General features: G+C 46.1%; 1 protein-coding gene across 3 annotated transcripts in view; it reads right to left on the reverse strand.

Annotated features, from left to right (window-relative positions):
• The window catches only part of LOC115199102 (voltage-dependent calcium channel subunit alpha-2/delta-1-like), a 176,866-nt gene that overhangs the window by 40,775 nt on the left and 116,851 nt on the right, over positions 1–19,240 (reverse strand). For all 3 annotated transcript variants that reach the window (XM_029761671.1, XM_029761670.1, XM_029761669.1), the window contains exons 10-18: positions 16,564–16,663; positions 13,233–13,391; positions 11,465–11,575; positions 10,792–10,870; positions 10,460–10,509; positions 10,114–10,203; positions 3,106–3,186; positions 1,769–1,852; positions 1,562–1,636 (exon numbers count right to left, since the gene is read on the reverse strand). In XM_029761671.1, the coding sequence (XP_029617531.1) occupies positions 1,562–1,636; positions 1,769–1,852; positions 3,106–3,186; positions 10,114–10,203; positions 10,460–10,509; positions 10,792–10,870; positions 11,465–11,575; positions 13,233–13,391; positions 16,564–16,663 (829 nt within the window). The remainder of the gene's footprint in view (positions 1–1,561; positions 1,637–1,768; positions 1,853–3,105; positions 3,187–10,113; positions 10,204–10,459; positions 10,510–10,791; positions 10,871–11,464; positions 11,576–13,232; positions 13,392–16,563; positions 16,664–19,240) is intronic.

Raw genomic sequence — 19,240 nt, forward strand, 5'->3', positions numbered from 1 at the left:
AAAACAACTTGTGTAGACTTTACAGTGAAATGCTTGCTAACGAACATTTCTCAACGATGCAGAGTTTAAAAAATAGTAATATAAAATATTAACTAACACGAGGAATAAAACAAAATGCACAAGAATGGAGCTACATACAGGGAGTACCAGATCAATGTGGAGCTATATACAGGGAGTACCAGTACCAGATCAATGTGGAGCTATATACAGGGAGTACCAGTACCAGATCAATGTGGAGCTATATACAGGGAGTACCAGTACCAGATCAATGTGGAGCTATATACAGGGAGTACCAGTACCAGATCAATGTGGAGCTATATACAGGAAGTACCAGTACCAGATCAATGTGGAGCTATATACAGGGAGTACCAGTACCAGATCAATGTGGAGCTATATACAGGAAGTACCAGTACCAGATCAATGTGGAGCTACATACAGGGAGTACCAGTCCAGATCAATGTGGAGCTATATACAGGGAGTACCAGTCCAGATCAATGTGGAGCTATATACAGGGAGTACCAGTCCAGATCAATGTGGAGCTATATACAGGGAGTACCAGTACCAGATCAATGTGGAGCTATATACAGGGAGTACCAGTACCAGATCAATGTGGAGCTATATACAGGGAGTACCAGTCCAGATCAATGTGGAGCTATATACAGGGAGTACCAGTACCAGATCAATGTGGAGCTATATACAGGGAGTACCAGTCCAGATCAATGTGGAGCTATATACAGGGAGTACCAGTACCAGATCAATGTGGAGCTATATACAGGGAGTACCAGTACCAGATCAATGTGGAGCTATATACAGGGAGTACCAGTTCCAGCTCAATGTGGAGCTATATACAGGGTGTACCAGTACCAGATCAATGTGGAGCTACATACAGGGAGTACCAGTACCAGATCAATGTGGAGCTATATACAGGGAGTACCAGTACCAGATCAATGTAGAGCTATATACAGGGAGTGTATGTAGAGCTATATAATATCACCAAACCACAGCAATTATCTGAAGTCTTTACCCATACTTGTGTATTTATTTAATGCACAGTAATGATGTTTTGATACAAGAACACCAGTGACATATTTTCTCAGGGCAGTTTACGGGAAAGCTGTGAGGCGGACCTTAAACTAAAGACTGATGTGAAACACATGGCTACGTGGGCGTAAGCTCCATGTTCTCCCTGTGTTTGTTGTGTGGAAATCATGAAGTGTCCCTCGCAAACCTTCTCTACACAAACCCATATGGTGACCTTTTCCGAGATAGCTTTGTTTGGCTAGCTTCCCCAAGTGCTAAGTGTGGCTAGGCTACGCTAGGGTAATGCTAAGCTATGCTAGCCTAACGGTAGGCTAACGCCAGGCTGCTAAATCTCCCATGCCTTGCTAACAGGTATATTGGGGCTTTGCTTAACAAGGTTGTGCAGCATACTGTGATTAAAGGAACAGATGAGTGTTGTAGTTTTGTGTGTGTGTGTGTGTGTGTGTGTGTGTGTGTGTGTGTGTGTGTGTGTGTGTGTGTGTGTGTGTGTGTGTGTGTGTGTGGTGTGTGTGTACTGTACCTTTGGGCAGAGGTTGGGATGCAGCAAGACATAACCGTTGGGGTCAATGGCAAAGTAATAGCCATTTGGTCCAAACTACAAGAGGTAGAAAGGGACGGGATAGTTAGTGTGTGTGTCGATGGTATTGATGGTGTTCTGGATGCTTAACATAGGCTATGTGGGTATGTGTTAGTGTGTGTGTGTAGCACACATGCGAGTGTGTCTTACTGTAAATCTTGGCGTTAGTCTTTTGATGTCGTCCAGAGACACATCGATAGCCATCACTCCCAGGATTAGCTGGTTTTGGGGCCTCTGAGAGAAAAAACAGTCAAGGAAAAGTGGAATGAGACCAAAACAAAGCATTATATAGTACCTCACTCAGAGGGACCCCTAGTGCTTCACACACACATTAGTATATCACTCAGAGGGACCCCTAGTGCTTCACACACACAGACACAGGCATTCACAAAAACAATTTTACTCCCATGACTCAAGTCCCTTGGCGACTTTAAAAAACATTTCCAAAGTAAAGAGCACAGTGGAGATAAAAAAATGTCCTTTAGAAATCCTTGTTGTTACTGTGACTCATTAACGAGTCATTCTCAGCCTGGCTTTAGTCATTACAGGTCCATCAAACACCATCCATGTATTGATATGTAGGCTGTGTGTGCTGTTTTTAAATGTATGTAGTTCTGTTCTTGAGCTGTTCTTGTCTACTAATTGTCTGTATGTTTTGTGTGGATCCCAGGAAGAGTAGCTGCGGCTTTCACAACAACTAATGAGGATCCTAATAAAATACCAAAATACCAAATAGCATCATCTTGAAGCAGTTAGCTACTGTTATCAGATGTCGTTGCTTCCTGTGGCACAGAGTGGGCAGGCTTTGAAGAGTGAAACTATATCAGCAAAATGGCTGACAAGTACCTCAACAAGGAGATAGTAGAGGAAGAAAGGACCCACATCGTAATCGACTGCCGAGCTGACAAGGTAAAAATCTGTCGTTCTGCCCCTGAGCAAGGCAGTTAACCCACTGTTCCCAGTCCTGTGGTGTGACCCAGTGTTCAGTTCTGGAGGTAAACCTGGCTGAGGTCATCAACTCCCTGCTTCTGGGACATACTGCTGTGCAAATCAAACACACTTCTGAAAGCTCATTGCGGGAATGCAAGTAAATTAGTAAGTAAGCAAGTAAGCAGTCAACCAGCCAGTCAGTCAGACAGCCAGTCAGTCAACCAGCCAGCCAGCCAGTTAGTCAACCAGCCAGCCAGTCAGTCAACCAGCCAGCCAGTCAGTCAGTCAGTCAGTCATACAGCCAGTCAACCAGCCAGTCACCCAGCCAGTCAGTCAGTCAGTCATACAGCCAGTCAACCAGCCAGTCACCCAGCCAGTCAGTCAGTCAACCAGTCAGTCAGTCAGTCAACCAGCCAGCCAGCCAGTCAACCAGCCAGCCAGTCAGTCAACCAGCCAGCCAGTCAATCAATCAGCCAGCCAGCCAGCCAGCCAGCCAGTCAGTCAATCAGTCAGTCTGCCTGCCTGCCAGCCAGCCAGCCAGCCAGTCAGCGCTGTACCTGTAGTCCCCTCTCTTTGTCAGCTTTGGTGTTGGTCTTGTTGAAGACTGGAAGTGTTCCTGTGATCACCAGACCCAGCTCCTGTAAACCAGATCACATGTATTTTCAGTCAGTCTCCTTTAGAACAGCATGTCAACACCCCTACTGGTCTTATCAGACTGATAACAACAGGTATAATATGCACCAGTTGAGGCTGGTGGGGGGAGCTATAGGAGGATGGGCTCATTGTAATGGCTGGAATGGAACCAATGGAACGGAGACAAACATGTGGTTTCAATGTTTGATGTGTTTAATACCGTTCCATTGAATCCATTCCAGCCATTACAATGAGTCTGTCCTCCTATAGCTCCTCCCACCAGCCTCCTCTGCTATGCATTCTCTATGCACCTGTATACTGGTGTAGGTTGTGTTCATGTACTATAGTCTATAGGTAAGAATAGTACTTGTAATGAAATAGTAGCCTGGTCCCATATCTGTTTGTGTTGTAAACTCAAGCACAAGCAGATATGGGAGCAGGCTAATGTACTAGCCCTGTGGAGCAAGACAGATTATTAGTGAGAGTCCATAATAATAACTTTCCATTGGTGTCAGACAGGGCAATTAATGACGCAAATACACTTTCCAATACAAACACCAGCTATCTAGTTGTAAATAAAAACAGCAGAAATAATGGGAAGCTGTGCAGGGTAGTATTTACAGGGTGAATTTGGGGACAACAAGGCATACACAGGGTGTCAGGCTGTTGACTATGGTAAGTTTAGATACTGTATTATAAACTTGCTATGTGTGTCCGAGTGCAACTAGTGACGCAAACACCCTTCTAATACAAACACCAGCTGTCTAGTTCTAAAAATAGCTCATATCAAGGTCAAGTTGCGTCCTGACTTAAACAGTGGATAAGGGATGAAAGTGCACCCGATAGAGAAAACGTCACGTTTCCATGTTCAATCACATAACATTGTTTACTATGGAACGATCCGGAAAAAAACTAGAAAGAAATCTGTCCCTAAATTAATGGACTCAAAATGACACGTCTTTGCAGGTAACCAGACACAGGGCCATGTGGTGTGTGTGTGTGTGTGTGTGTGTGTGTGTGTGTGTGTGTGAGTGAGTGCCGGTTTGCTTGTGTGTGTGTGTGAGAACACACAGTGGGCCGCTATTGTGACGTGTGGCTGGAGAAGCATCTGTTTCCAGTAATGAGGTGGACAGCCTCCATCACCACAGCAGCGAAGACACCATCTCTCTAGTGCGTCTGGATGGTCTTCATGGTGTTATGTGTGCTTACTGGAAATGTGCGATGACCTCTGAATCTGTCATGGTGCAATCTGTAATCAGATTTCCTTATTGCACTGAGACTGTGTCATGCCGTTGGATTTGACACCATACATCCATCTTGCTATGTCTCCAACTTCACGTTATATACAAAAAAATATAAACGCAACATGGAAGGTTTTGGTGTCATGTTTCACGAGCTGAAATAAAAGATCCCAGATATTTTACATTGGCACAAAAAGCTTATTTCTCTCAGATTTTGTACACAAATTTGTTTACATCCCTGTTACTGAGCGTTTCTCCTTTGCCATCCACTTGACAGGTGTGGCATATCAAGAAGCTGATTAAACAGCATGATCATTACACAGGTGCACATTGCGCTGGAGACAATAAAAAGCCATTCTAAAATGTGCGGTTTTGTCACACAACACAATGCCACAGATGGCATGCTGACTGCAGGAATGTCCACCAGAGCTGTTGCCAGATAATTTGATGTTCATTTATCTACCATAAGCCGCCTCCAACGTCATTTTAGAGAATGTCCAACCGGCCTCACAACCGCAGACCATGAGTATGGTGTTGTGTGGGCGAGCGGTTTGCTGATGTTAACGTTGTGAACAGAGTGCCCCATGGTGGCGGTGGGTTTACGGTATGACCAGGCATAAGCTACGGACTACGAACACAATTGCATTTTATCGATGGCAATTTGTATGCACAGAGATACCGTGACGAGATCCTAAGACCCATTATCGTGCCATTCATCCGCCACCATCACCTCATGTTTCAGCATGATAATGCACAGCCCCATGTTGCAAAGATCTATGCACAATTCCTGGAAGCTGAACATTTCCCAGTTCTTCCATGGCCTGCATACTTACCATGTCTGGGATGCTCTGGATTGACGTGTACGATAAGGTGTTCCAGTTCCCGCCAATATCCAGGAGCTTCGCACAGCCATTGAAGAGGAGTGGGACAACATTCCACAGCCCACAGCCTGATCAACTCTATGCGAAGGAGATGTGTCGCGCGTTGCATGAGGCAGATGGTGGTCACACCAGATACTGACTGGTTTCTGATCCACGCCCCTACCTTTTTTTAAGGTACAGTATCTGTGACCAACATATACATATCTGTATTCCCAGTCATGTGAAATCCATAGACTAGGGCCGAGTCATTTTTTTAATTGATTGATTTCCTTATATGAACTGTAACTTGTTGCATGTTGCGTTTATATTTTTGTTCAGTATAAATATTGTTCTGAAGCCAACGTCCCACTGTGTGTGCTGGGTTGTTTCTGACTTGGCTCCAATGCTGTTCAATAGAAATCAATACTGGTTGATTTATATTACACGTATATTTTGACAGCTTGTTTCAGTGCACTCGGTCCGTGCCTTATCCGCTGTTGAAGTTTATACACAACTTGAACTTGATATGAGATATTTCTAGAACCAGAAAGTGTGTGTTCATGTAAAATATGAACTTGATACGTGATATTTTTAGAACTAGATAGCTGGTGTTTGTATTGGAAAATTGTATTTGCGTCACTAGTTCGACTCTCGGACACCCTTAGTAAGTTTATATACAGTATGTGCATTAACCTTAGTCAACAGTGTCTTGGCTGGTGGTACTGTAGTATTGGGAAGTACATTTGCTTCACTATTTGAAGCCTTTGACACCCAAGTTTGCATTAGTTCTACCCTCTAGGGTTGGGGTAAAGTTGTACAAATATTGAATTGCAATTAAATTCCAAAAGATTAAGTGTTCTTACATTTCCAATTCAATTCCAATCAAAAAGTAAACATATCCTAATTCCAATTAAATAACAATTCTAAATTTATCTCAACGTAAATTCTCCACGAGTGAATTCAAGAATTGAATTGGAATTTCAGTTTAAATTGAAAATGACCCCAATCCTGCTACAGTTTAATGTAAACTTGATCCCAACCCTGGTACACTTTAATGTAAACTTGATCCCAACTCTGGTACACTTTAATGTAAACTTGATCCCAACCCTGGTACACTTTAATGTAAACTTGATCCCAACCCTGGTACACTTTAATGTAAACTTGATCCCAACCCTGGTACACTTTAATGTAAACTTGACCCCAACCCTGGTACACTTTAATGTAAACTTGACCCCAACCCTGGTACACTTTAATGTAAACTTGACCCCAACCCTGGTACACTTTAATGTAAACTTGATCCCAACCTGTCACGCCCTGACCAGGTGAACTCTGCTATTTTGGTCAGGGTGTGGCATTTCTATGGTTTATTTTCTATGTTTTGTTATAGCCTTTCTTTGTGGTTTATTTCTATGTTGGGCTGGGGGTGATTTCCAATCAGACAGCTGTCGCTAGTTATGTCTGATTGGGAATCACATTTAAGTTCCTTTTCCCCCACGATGTTTGTGGGTTGTTGTCTCTTTGTTTTGAGCACGTAACATATCGACATTTTTCTTGAGTTTTGTGTACATGTTTATTTCCAGTGTGTTGAATAAACATGTGTTCGCTCCCAGCTGCGCCTTGGTCCACTTCTTCCTTCCTGCACGACGATCGTTACAGAACAACCCACCGAACCAGGACCAAGCAGCGGGAGGATAAGGAGCGCAAGAGATGGGCTCGCGAGGGGAAGGAGTTCTGGACCTGGGAGGAGATCATGTCGGGGAAAGGACCCTGGCGGAAGGATTCCCAGGTCGAGGAGGTGATGCCAGCCGGTGGAAGGAGTCGCAGGCGGCGGTCGAGGAGGCCCGGAAGACACCCCCAAGAATTTTTTTTGGGGGGGCTAATGGGGTGGTCCGGAAGGGCAGAGGAAGAGCCCAGACCACTGCTCTCGTGGGGGATAACGGCGAAGGAGGAGGCAGAGATGTGGCAGGTCCTGGAGGACCTGCGTAGGGACAGCGTGGAGGAAGAGCCTTGGGTGGCAGAGGTGCGCACGGTATCGCCAGTGCGCCTGCACAGCCCAGTGCGCTCTGTGCCAGCGCCCCACATTTGCCGGGCTAGGGGGAGTGTTCAGCGAGGACGTGTTGTGCCGGCTCAGCGCTCCTGGCCTCCGGTGCCCCTTCTCGGTCCGATGTATCCTGCGCCGAGGACGCGCACTGTGTCTCCGGTACGGCTGCACAGCCCAGTGCGTTCTGTGCCAGCGCTCCACACTTGCCAGGCTAAGGTGGGCGTTGAGCCAGAACGGGTGATGTCAGCTGTGCACTCCAGACCTCCAGTGCGCCTCCTCGGTCCAGGATATCCGGCGCCGCTTATGCGCACTGTGTCGCCGGTGTGCGGTCACGGTCCAGCACGTCCTGTGCCAGCACCTCGCCCTTGCCGGGCGAATGTGGTGCGTGTCCACAGTCCAGTCCGGCCCATCCCTGCTCCCCGCACCAAGCCAGTGGTGCGTGTCCCCAGTCCTGTCCGGCCCATCCCTGCTCCCCGCACCAAGTTAGTGGTGCGTGTCCCCAGTCCTGTCCGGCCCGTCCCTGCTGCCCCCACCAAGTTAGTGGTGCGTGTCCACAGTCCTGTCCGGCCCATTCCTGCTCCCCGCACCAAGTTAGTGGTGCGTGTCCCCAGTCCAGTCCGGCCCGTCCCTGCTCCCCGCACCAGGTTAGTGGTGCGTGTCCCCAGTCCAGTCCGTCCCGTCCCTGCTCCCCGCACCAAGCCAGTGGTGCGTGTTCCCAGTCCTGTCCGGCCCATCCCTGCTCCCCGCACCAAGCCAGTGGTGCGTGTCCCCAGTCCTGTCCGACCCGTCCCTGCTCCCCGCACCAGGTTAGTGGTGCGTGTCCCCAGTCCTGTCCGGCCCATCCCTGCTCCCCACACCAAGCCAGTGGTGCGTGTCCCCAGTCCTGTCCGGCCCGTCCCTGCTCCCCACACCAAGCCAGTGGTGCGTGTCCCCAGTCCTGTCCGGCCCGTCCCTGCTCCCCGCACCAGGTTGGTGGTGCGTGTCCACAGTCCTGTCCGGCCCATCCCTGCTCCCCACACCAAGCCAGTGGTGCGTGTCCCCAGTCCAGTCCGGCCCGTCCCTGCTCCCCGCACCAAGCCAGTGGTGCGTGTCCCCAGTCCAGTCCGGCCCGTCCCTGCTCCCCGCACCAGGTTAGTGGTGCGTGTCCCCAGTCCAGTCCGGCCCGTCCCTGCTCCCCGCACCAGGTTAGTGGTGCGTGTCCCCAGTCCAGTCCGGCCCGTCCCTGCTCCCCGCACCAGGTTAGTGGTGCATGTCCCCAGTCCTGTACGGCCCATTCCTGCTCCCCGCACCAGGTTAGTGGTGCGTGTCCCCAGTCCTGTCCGGCCCGTCCCTGCTCCCCGCACCAGGTTGGTGGTGCGTGTCCCCGGTCCTGTCCGGCCCGTCCCTGTTCCCCGCACCAGGCCCACGGCACGTGTCCACAGTCCGGCACGGCCTGTGTCCGGTCCACCGGTGACCAGTCCTGTTCCGGTCGGCGGCTCCGCTCCGGAGCCTGAGCATGCCGCTCCACCGTGGTCCAGTCCGGGCCAGAGGGGTAGGGCTAGGGTGGAGGCAGGGGGAGAAACACGCCCGGGGCCAGAGCCTCCACCGAGGGTGAGGCGCCCACCCGGGTCCCCCCCCTAATAGACTTTAGGTTGGTGCGCCGGGAGTACGCACCGTTGGAGGGGGGGTACTGTCACGCCCTGACCAGGTGAACTCTGCTATTTTGGTCAGGGTGTGGCATTTCTATGGTTTATTTTCTATGTTTTGGTTATAGCCTTTCTTTGTGTTTTATTTCTATGTTGGGCTTGGGGGTGATTTCCCAATCAGACAGCTGTCGCTTGTGAAGTCTGATTGGGAATCACATTTAAGTTCCTTTTCCCCCACGATGTTTGTGGGTTGTTGTCTCTTTGTTTTGAGCACGTAACGTATCGACATTTTTCTTGAGTTTTGTGTACATGTTTATTTCCAGTGTGTTGAATAAACATGTGTTCGCTCCCAGCTGCGCCTTGGTCCACTTCTTCCTTCCTGCACGACGATCGTTACACAACCCTGGTACACTTTAATGTAAACTTGACCCCAACCCTGGTACACTTTAATGTAAACTTGATCCCAATCCTGGTACACTTTAATGTAAACTTGATCCCAACCCTGGTACACTTTAATGTAAACTTGATCCCAACCCTGGTACACTTTAATGTAAACTTGATCCCAACCCTGGTACACTTTAATGTAAACTTGATCCCAACCCTAGTACACTTTAAAAACCCAATAATGTTGTGGGTCCATCAGACAAATGTTGTGGGTCCATCAATAACAAAAACATGAACACCACACAAGAGTTAATGGAATTAATAGTATAAAAGTGTACTGTAGGATTTGCTTTGAACCATTTCAACCTGTATTCCTATATTTCCTGTATAGCTAGGCTGTCTGAACAGTGACATGATCAGCCTGAAAGTCTGAGGGAATTGAATTCGAGTTGGAATTTGTGCAACTGTTGGGGATAATATTGAATTAGGGAATTGAATTCTTGGAATTTGGAATTGAGAGGAATTGAATTATCTCTGAATTCAAAGACTGACCTGTATTTTGAATTTAATTCAATGGAATTTACAGGGAGAGAGAATTTAACTAGAATTGCATTTATGGAATTATCTCCAACCCTGAAGTGTACACACTTCACCTATCCTCACTGTAACCATTCAGAATACAACTTCACACTATTTCTGATACTGTGCTGTAACTATATTCACACCACTGCTGTTCATATTTCATCCCCTGTTCGATGTTGTGTCAGTTGGTGTAACGTACCAGTGCGTCCTGGTAAACGTTGGTCCATTGAACCTGCTTGGCCTTGTTGTTTGCTTTGACCATGGGCCTTCCCAGTACATCCAGGTACTCCTGTTGTGTGTGAGAGAGGAATCAGACCAAACCAATCAAACAATCACTACTGTGCATTGAATAGAGTGACTATATAGAGAGGTGTATCATATGACCACAAGAGGGCATCAGACACAAACTCTAAAGAACTGTAGAAACGCTGTACAGCATTATTACTACAGGCCAGATTTACTGACCATTTGCACCAAAGCAAGGTCTGCATCTTATAGTTGAGTTTAGACTTCAGTGTTTTAAGATCTATTTGATCACCGTTTACCTGAGTGTTGATCCTGATAGCACCGATGGAGGGGATTTCATAATAGTACCCTGGAACACAAGTATTTCACCTTTACACGTCATCATCTACAATATAACATACCAGAACACAGTATGGTAGACTTTGGCTCTGATTGAATTCCATGACAATGCATCCTTCCTTGTTCTCTTCCTGGAAGTAGTCACTTATCTGACATGGTCTGGTCCTACTGTAAAAGCATTAGTGTGGACACATTGCTTTTCCTAATCTAATCATATCAAATAGGGAGGAAGGACGTAGTATTCAGGCAGGGCCATGACGTATGTGTGTTTGTGTGCGCGTGTGTTCTGTACCTTTGTTGGTGCAGGCCATCCACTGGATTGGTCCTTTGTCATAGTTGTGTTGGCCCACTGAGAACGTGAATATCCGCACCTAAAGGGTCAACATAGGGCTAAGGGTCAATAAATGTAACATGTATGTATCTGTGTACAGTATGTTTCAGTGTATGCATATGACTTGTATATCTCTACAGTATGTATATGTTGGTGTGTATTATCTAGCAAGAGATGGGAACACTAGTCCACCCGTTGCCCTAGGATTTCTACACTCTGCTTACCAAACACATTTACACAGTATACGGCCGATTATGAACAAATATACACACCTCAGGAGGCTGGTGAGGGGAGGACGGCTCATAATAATGACTGGAATGGAGTGACTGGAATGGTATGAGACACTAGGAAAATATGTATTTGATGTGTTCGAATACCATTCCATGGATTCTATTGCAGCCATTACCATGAGTCCGTCCTCCCCAATTAAGATGCAACCAGCCCCCTGTGATACACACATCTGTATCATTGAGAAATTGAAGCGCTTTGATTTATGCACGACAGAATGCATTCTGTAGCAGCAACTCCTCTGATGGAGATCTTCCCCAGGATCATGTAAACTACCCAAAGAACCTCCTCTTCCTGAGGGTTCCTTATGTCTGTGTGTAGGAGACGTCTCTATCTCTCAACCAACCTTTTTGTCAGCGTTGTACTTCTGGAAGATCTCCTGGGCCCTCTCCTCTCCTCCGTCAGTGAACAGCATGATGATCTTGTTACACAACGCCCTGCCCTGGGTCACGTTCAACTAGAGCGATAGAGAGGGGAATGACGGAGGGGGGATAGAAAGAGTGGGGAGAGGGGACACAGAGAGAACGAGAGAGGGGGGGGGAGTGGGGACACAGCACAGAGAGAGAACGAGAGAGAGGACGAGTAGGGACATGGAGACGAGGAGGGTTGGGGGGCGAGAGAAAACAACACAACTAACATTTTATGTAATTTAAATGACTAAAGCACAGTGATTAGGTTTACGATGCACTGTGTATTTACAAACCATCAGAAAAAACATCAGTTATTGAAAGATCATTTTTTGCGTCTTGAACCAATATTTCCCCAGGTCTTGTATTTGTTGGATTCAAACTAAATTACTTTTAGGATGGGACAATGAAGATTTATTGAATTGAAGAGGTCAGACCTGGACAAAACACTGCCAGTTAAATCCACTTATTTTCCTTTCAATAAACTTCATTCTAAGAGTGCTGACCTTTTACAAACATTTAATTTCATTTATGAAAGTGGGCACCCCATCAAAATAAGGTTTGATGGAAAAAGGTATAATGTATCACCATCAGGGTCCTATTTATTAGGAACCAAATGGAGGAAAACGGACTGAAACAGGGAGAGAGACTACCTGAATTTGTCCAATAACAAACGTTTTGCTACGGTGTGCCCAAATGAATTACGACCCAAGTGATTGAAACAAATAGAAGAGTGAAATGGCCAAAATGGCCAGCAGATGGCGATACGTGACAACAATAACAGGTGGTCTCCTCTGGGGCGATTACTAGTACTATAGCTTGTGTTTCCATTGTTATTCTCATCATTCAAGCTAATCTAATGTCTCAGTTTCATCGAGTTACATCAACCACGTGGGCTAATGAAAAACAGGGAAAACCCAGGCGACACAAAGTCTGAAGAGTTGGAATGGAAAAATACAAGGGATATGTTTAATGTTTTGTAGACACACTGGTCATGCCTCTCTCCCTCCCTCTTCTCTCCCTCGCACTTTCTCGCTCACTCTCTTGAACGCACTCACACACTCACTCACACGCCACACCACAGTCCCTCCTAACTGGCACTCACACACTCACTCACACGCCACACCACAGTCCCTCCTAACTGGCACTCACACACTCACACACGCCACACCACAGTCCCTCCTAACTGGCACTCACACACTCACACACGCCACACCACAGTCCCTCCTAACTGGCACTCACACACTCACTCACACGCCACACCACTGTCCCTCCTTAACTGGCACTCACACACTCACACACGCCACACCACAGTCCCTCCTAACTGGCACTCACACACTCACACACTCACACACGCCACACCACAGTCCCTCCTAACTGGCACTCACACACTCACACACGCCACACCACAGTCCCTCCTAACTGGCACTCACACACTCACTCACTCACACACGCCACACCACAGTCCCTCCTAACTGGCACTCACACACTCACACACGCCACACCACAGTCCCTCCTAACTGGCACTCACACACTCACACACGCCACACCACAGTCCCTCCTAACTGGCACTCACACACTCACTCACTCACACACGCCACACCACAGTCCCTCCTAACTGGCACTCAACCTCATGCACACACGCATGTACGTGCATACATTCAAACAGCAAACTATAGCACACACACACACTCTCTCATCCCCTACCGATGAGAGCTGCTCGAAGGCCAACTCGAAGCCGCCTTTGTAGTTGGTGATGCCCTTGGCTGAGATGTTCCGCACAGCATCCTTCAGGAACCTCTTGTTCCTCACGTTGGCCTGGACCAGGTTCTGAAAGCACGCCGCCTTCACCGCTTTATCATTGAACTGTAGCAGACAGATAGACAGAGGGAGGGGGAGGGAGAGAGAGAGGAGGGATGAGTTGTTGAATTATCATCGAACTGAATGAGAGACAGAAAGAGAAATAGAAAAGTCACCCGCTGAGACAGAGGATGAGCCATACACATACATTCCTACACACCCACACACATGACAGGGATTTTAAGGCATTGATGTTTGGTACAGTCTGTGGTTAGAAATACTAATATTAGTCATTTGAAAGGGGCACTGATATCATTCTGTCCACATTTACATATACAAGAAAAGATCACTGCTACACACACTCCAGTTACAGAGATCACTGCTACACACACTCCAGTTACAGAGATCACTGCTACACACACTCCAGTTACAGAGATCACTGCTACACACACTCCAGTTACAGAGATCACTGCTACACACACTCCAGTTACAGAGATCACTGCTACAGACACTCCAGTTACAGAGATCACTGCTACAGACACTCCAGTTACAGAGATCACTGCTACACACACTCCAGATACAGAAATCACTGCTACACACACTCCAGTTACAGAGATCACTGCTACACACACTCCAGATACAGAAATCACTGCTACACACACTCCAGTTACAGAGATCACTGCTACACACACTCCAGATACAGAAATCACTGCTACAGACACTCCAGTTACAGAGATCACTGCTACACACACTCCAGTTACAGAGATCACTGCTACACATACTCCAGTTACAGAAATCACTGCTACACACACTCCAGTTACAGAGATCACTGCTACACACACTCCAGTTACAGAAATCACTGCTAGACACTCCAGTTACAGAGATCACTGCTACAGACACTCCAGTTACAGAGATCACTGCTACACACACTCCAGTTACAGAGATCACTGCTACACACACTCCAGTTACAGAAATCACTGCTACAGACACTCCAGTTAGAGATCACTGCTACAGACACTCCAGTTACAGAGATCACTGCTACAGACACTCCAGTTACAGAGATCACTGCTACACACACTCCAGATACAGAGATCACTACTACACACACTCCAGTTACAGAGATCACTACTACACACACTCCAGATACAGAAATCACTGCTACAGACACTCCAGTTACAGAGATCACTGCTACAGACACTCCAGTTACAGAGATCACTGCTACACACACTCCAGTTACAGAGATCACTGCTACACACACTCCAGATACAGAGATCACTACTACACACACTCCAGTTACAGAGATCACTACTACACACACTCCAGATACAGAAATCACTGCTACAGACACTCCAGTTACAGAGATCACTGCTACAGACACTCCAGTTACAGAGATCACTGCTACACACACTCCAGTTACAGAGATCACTGCTACACACACTCCAGATACAGAGATCACTACTACACACACTCCAGTTACAGAGATCACTACTACACACACTCCAGATACAGAAATCACTGCTACAGACACTCCAGTTACAGAGATCACTGCTACAGACACTCCAGTTACAGAGATCACTACTACACACTCCTCAGTGCACAAAGGTGTCTACTTCTCTGTGTGTGTGTGTGTGTGTTTGTGTGTGTGTGTGTGAAGCACATGGAGACTGAGAAATTAGTCACTGTCACGTTTCGAACATCTAGGGTGATAGGGGTATGTGGGGACAATGATATCTGCATCACCATCTGTACAACCAGTCTCTCTCTAACACACACACACACACACACACACACACACACGTTCTTGTTATGAAATCAGTCTTCTTATTCTTACACAGGGTTCATTAGCTTTGCCTGAAAATCTTTAGTTGGCTCTGAGACATTAATATACGTATAACACCGCTGCCTAATTTAATTAGCATCAAACAACCGTTGGGTTGCTAGGACTACCTCTCTGAAAAATACAAAAACTGAAATGTCTTGTTATTAAGGAAGTAGAAAAACAAATGTAATTATAACATACAGAAATCAAATCCAAGAGCAAATTAAGATTCATAGTGAGAGAGAGAGAGCGAGAGAGCGAGAGAGCGAGAGAGCGAGAGAGAGAGAGAGAGAGAGAGAGAGAGAGAGAGAGAGAGAGAGAGAGAGAGAGAGAGAGAGAGAGAGAGAGAGAGAGAGAGAGAGAGAGAACTTTTCCCTCCATAACCTAATGAATTGAAAGGTGTGGAGACATAAGAACTGGGGGGATTGATGGAACGTTTTCAGATATCACCACAGGGGGACTTGTGTTTCTGCAGATCCAAATAAAGACTAACATGCTGGGGCGGAAGCAGAGAAAATATTGGTTTCTAAATAATTATGGATGGAGATGTCCCCCGTCCCCAGCCCCTTAACTCCCGGGAAATCCAGTTTCTCACAGAATTTCCAATCGTTGCAGGGACTTCTCTATTCATCTCCTTCATTTTAAATTCGGGAACCGGATAGTCGCATCTGTATTTCATCATTCCTCGCCACTCTCATATCGTCTTGTCTAGCTGGCGCTCACATGGGCTGCCGTTGAGTTGGTTACACATGACTCTGCTGAACACAGATAATTGTATATGGACACACTGAACAAACAGAACTATAGGCGCACACACACACACACACACACACACACACACACACACACACACACACACACACACACACACAGTACATTCATGTGTGTATTCAAGCCCATATCTGATTAAAGACATACAAATCCATCCACTCATCCAGATCACTTTAACCAAAAGGCCAGAAACCCCGCCTAAAGCCCCATACAGCAAGCAATGCAGATGTAGAAGCTCGGTGGCTAGGAAAAACTCCCTAGAAAGGCAGGAACCTAGGAGGAAACCTAGAGAGGAACCAGGTTCTGAGGGGTGACCAGTCCTCTTCTGGCTGTGCCAGGTGGAGATTATAAGAGTACACGGCCATTAAGGCCAGATCGTTCTTCAAGATGATCAAACGTTCATAGATGACCAGCAGGGTCAAATAATAATCACAGTGGTAATGGAGGGTGCAACAGGTCAGTACCTCAAGAGTAAATGTCAGTTGGCTATTCATTCCAAGAACCCATTCCTCAAACACAATAACGACTAGCACAAAGTAATTGCATTCGTCCTATAATTATAATGGGTAAAGACCACAGTCATTCCATTCGTCCTATAAATAGCCTGTGTGTAAAGACCATGTTCTGCCAACTGCCTTGGATACTCACATAGACCACATTGACATAGTCATCGTCAGACAGGGTCTCCAGCATCTCGTTGACAGAGGTGTGGATGAGCTTCAGGGTGAGGCCAGAGACACTGCCGCTCCTACGGACAGACGTTATAACCTGTTATTACATATCTATGACAGTGTTATTACGTGCCTCTTACTACAGTGTAATGGGAGAATAACCATGAAAAACAGTCATTGTCTGGTTTGGAGGAGTGGATCAGTTTGAGCGTTAACTCAGACACCTACAGGAAGGAGAGAAAGGGTATTAGATACCACAGGAACAGGTTATTACCAGATGTTACACATCTATGACTGTGTTCTCCAGACAAATATGTGCTTGTTTGATCTGGATTTAACTTGAACTGGATTGCTTCCTTCAGCCAAGAGCTAAAATAGTCTGTTGTTGTATTTCTCTTGTTTGTGTGGAGGAATTTCAATTGAATATCTCTTAGATGAACACATCTATATCCGCAGCAGAGTAATGAGCAAGGGGAATCAGACCACATAAACAACAAATGTATCTGACTCAACCAACACCACCATACTGTAATTCATATTTAGCACTAGGCCTAAGTGTGTTGCCGCCATTACATATGCAATAAGACCACTAACTAGCCTGTTAGCATTCAGGGGCCCAGAAAGACATTGCTCTTTAAATTTGCCACGGCTGAAGCTATAAAACTAATATTGAGTGTGATGAAGTGGGAGACATGGGCCGTGTGCTAAATGGCACCCTATTCCCTATACAGTGCACTACTTTTGACTAGCGCCTTATGGGATTCTGGTCAAAAGTAGTGCACTATAGGGTGCCATTTGGGACAGGCAGAGACAAAGAGGCATGAAAACAACCACAGGCCGCGTGACTACTAGTCTTTTAGCTAACACTAATAGGCTCTCTAGATATAGGCCTATCAGGATAAACATGTGAGGGGAAGTGGCTAGCGTCATTAGGCTAACCCAGCAGTGGGCTTAAAGTGCTATCACCATGCCTCCTCTAGCCGACGCTAACGCTACATGAAAGGCTAACATTAGCATAGAGTGAGTCACTTTAACTCTGACATTTCATGTTGTCGTAGCGGCGCCGAGGATTGGACATTTAATGATATAGGCCTACACTTGAACATAGCACCACTCAAGTTAAAATTGGATGTGAGAGAAGTTGAGAGCAGATGGTCTATATATAAATACATGCTTTAATTAGTTGCAGGTAAAGACAAAATGCACAGAACGGAAAAAGGAGGAGTGAAGGGTTGTTCCTTTTATATTCCTTCTGCTCGGGCATCACCACGACGGCAGCAGCACAGCTTTGATGTTGAAATAGCCTGTCAACCGAGCCCGCCAATTATCTACCTCGCGTCAAGAGCTAAGGGGGGCGAAATGGATTTTTCATATATATATTTTTTATTGTTCTCATTTAGGTGCTGGCGCGGTGCCAGCCTTTCCATTCCAGGCACAGCCGATTAATCAGGGTGTGTCGCGGTGGCAAGGGCTTTACCCATCTAATATAGACAAATTGTTTTAGTTCCATGACAACAAAAAAACTTCCTATAGGAAATTCTCATTAGCACATAATAAGATGATAGTGTTATGTATGTTATGTACAGTATACAGCAGGGATTTGCTGATGGACTTGATATACATGACATTGATAGCCTAGTGTGTAGTTGATACAATAGCATATAGTGGTTTGATTAAAGATGCACTATGCAAAAATCGCTCCGCCATTTCCTGGTTGTTAAAATTCTAATAGTTTTCCTAATTTCTATTTAGGTGACAAAACATGCAAGTATAGTGTAGAGAATCAATGTACCATCTAAACCGCTGTGAAATATCTTTTACATAACCCAAAATATTGTATTTTCAGCTTTTTGAAGTTGGTGTACCGCTTCTTAGACTTGCTTTCAATGAGAATGACAGATCAATAACTCTATGTGAATTTGGGTTGGATCCCCCAAAAAAGTTACAGCTTGCAGCTTTAAGACAAAATAGTCTGGCTTTCTTGCTCTACTTTTCCAAGTTTCCAAGTGATTTCTGATGTACTTTACATGAAATAGCCATATACCCAGGGAGTATTGTGGGAGCTTGTTCCGATGTTGTTACATTTCTTTTAACATTTTTATTTAACCTTTATTTAACTAGGCAAGTCAGTGAAGAACAAATTCTTATTTACAACGACGGCCTACCCCGGCCAAGCCCGGATGATGCTGGGCCAATTGTGTGCTGCCCTATGGGACTCCCAATGACGGCCGGTTGTGATAAAGCCTGGAATCGAACCAGGGTCTGTAGTGATGCCTCTAGCACAGTGCCTTAGACCTTAGACCACTTTGCCACTCGGGAGCCCCTATGTGTAAGGTCTGTGTAATACTAACCACTCTCAGAACAAGAATAGACTGACGAGTTACAGAAGAAAGTTCTATGTTTCTGGCCATTTTGAGCCTGGAAACAAACCCACAAATGCTGATGCTTCAGATACTCAACCTGTCTAAAGAAGGCCAGTTTTTTTGCATGTTTAATCAGCACAACAGTTTTCAGCAATACTAACATAATTGCAAAAGAGTTTTCTAATGATCATTTAGCCTTTTAAAATTATAAACTTGGATTAGCTAACACAACGTGCCGTTGGAACACAGGAGTGATGGTTGCTGATAATGGGCCTCTCTATGCCTATGTAG

The sequence above is a fragment of the Salmo trutta genome, chromosome 8 (genome assembly GCF_901001165.1).
Source record: "Salmo trutta chromosome 8, fSalTru1.1, whole genome shotgun sequence".
NCBI lineage: Eukaryota > Metazoa > Chordata > Actinopteri > Salmoniformes > Salmonidae > Salmo > Salmo trutta.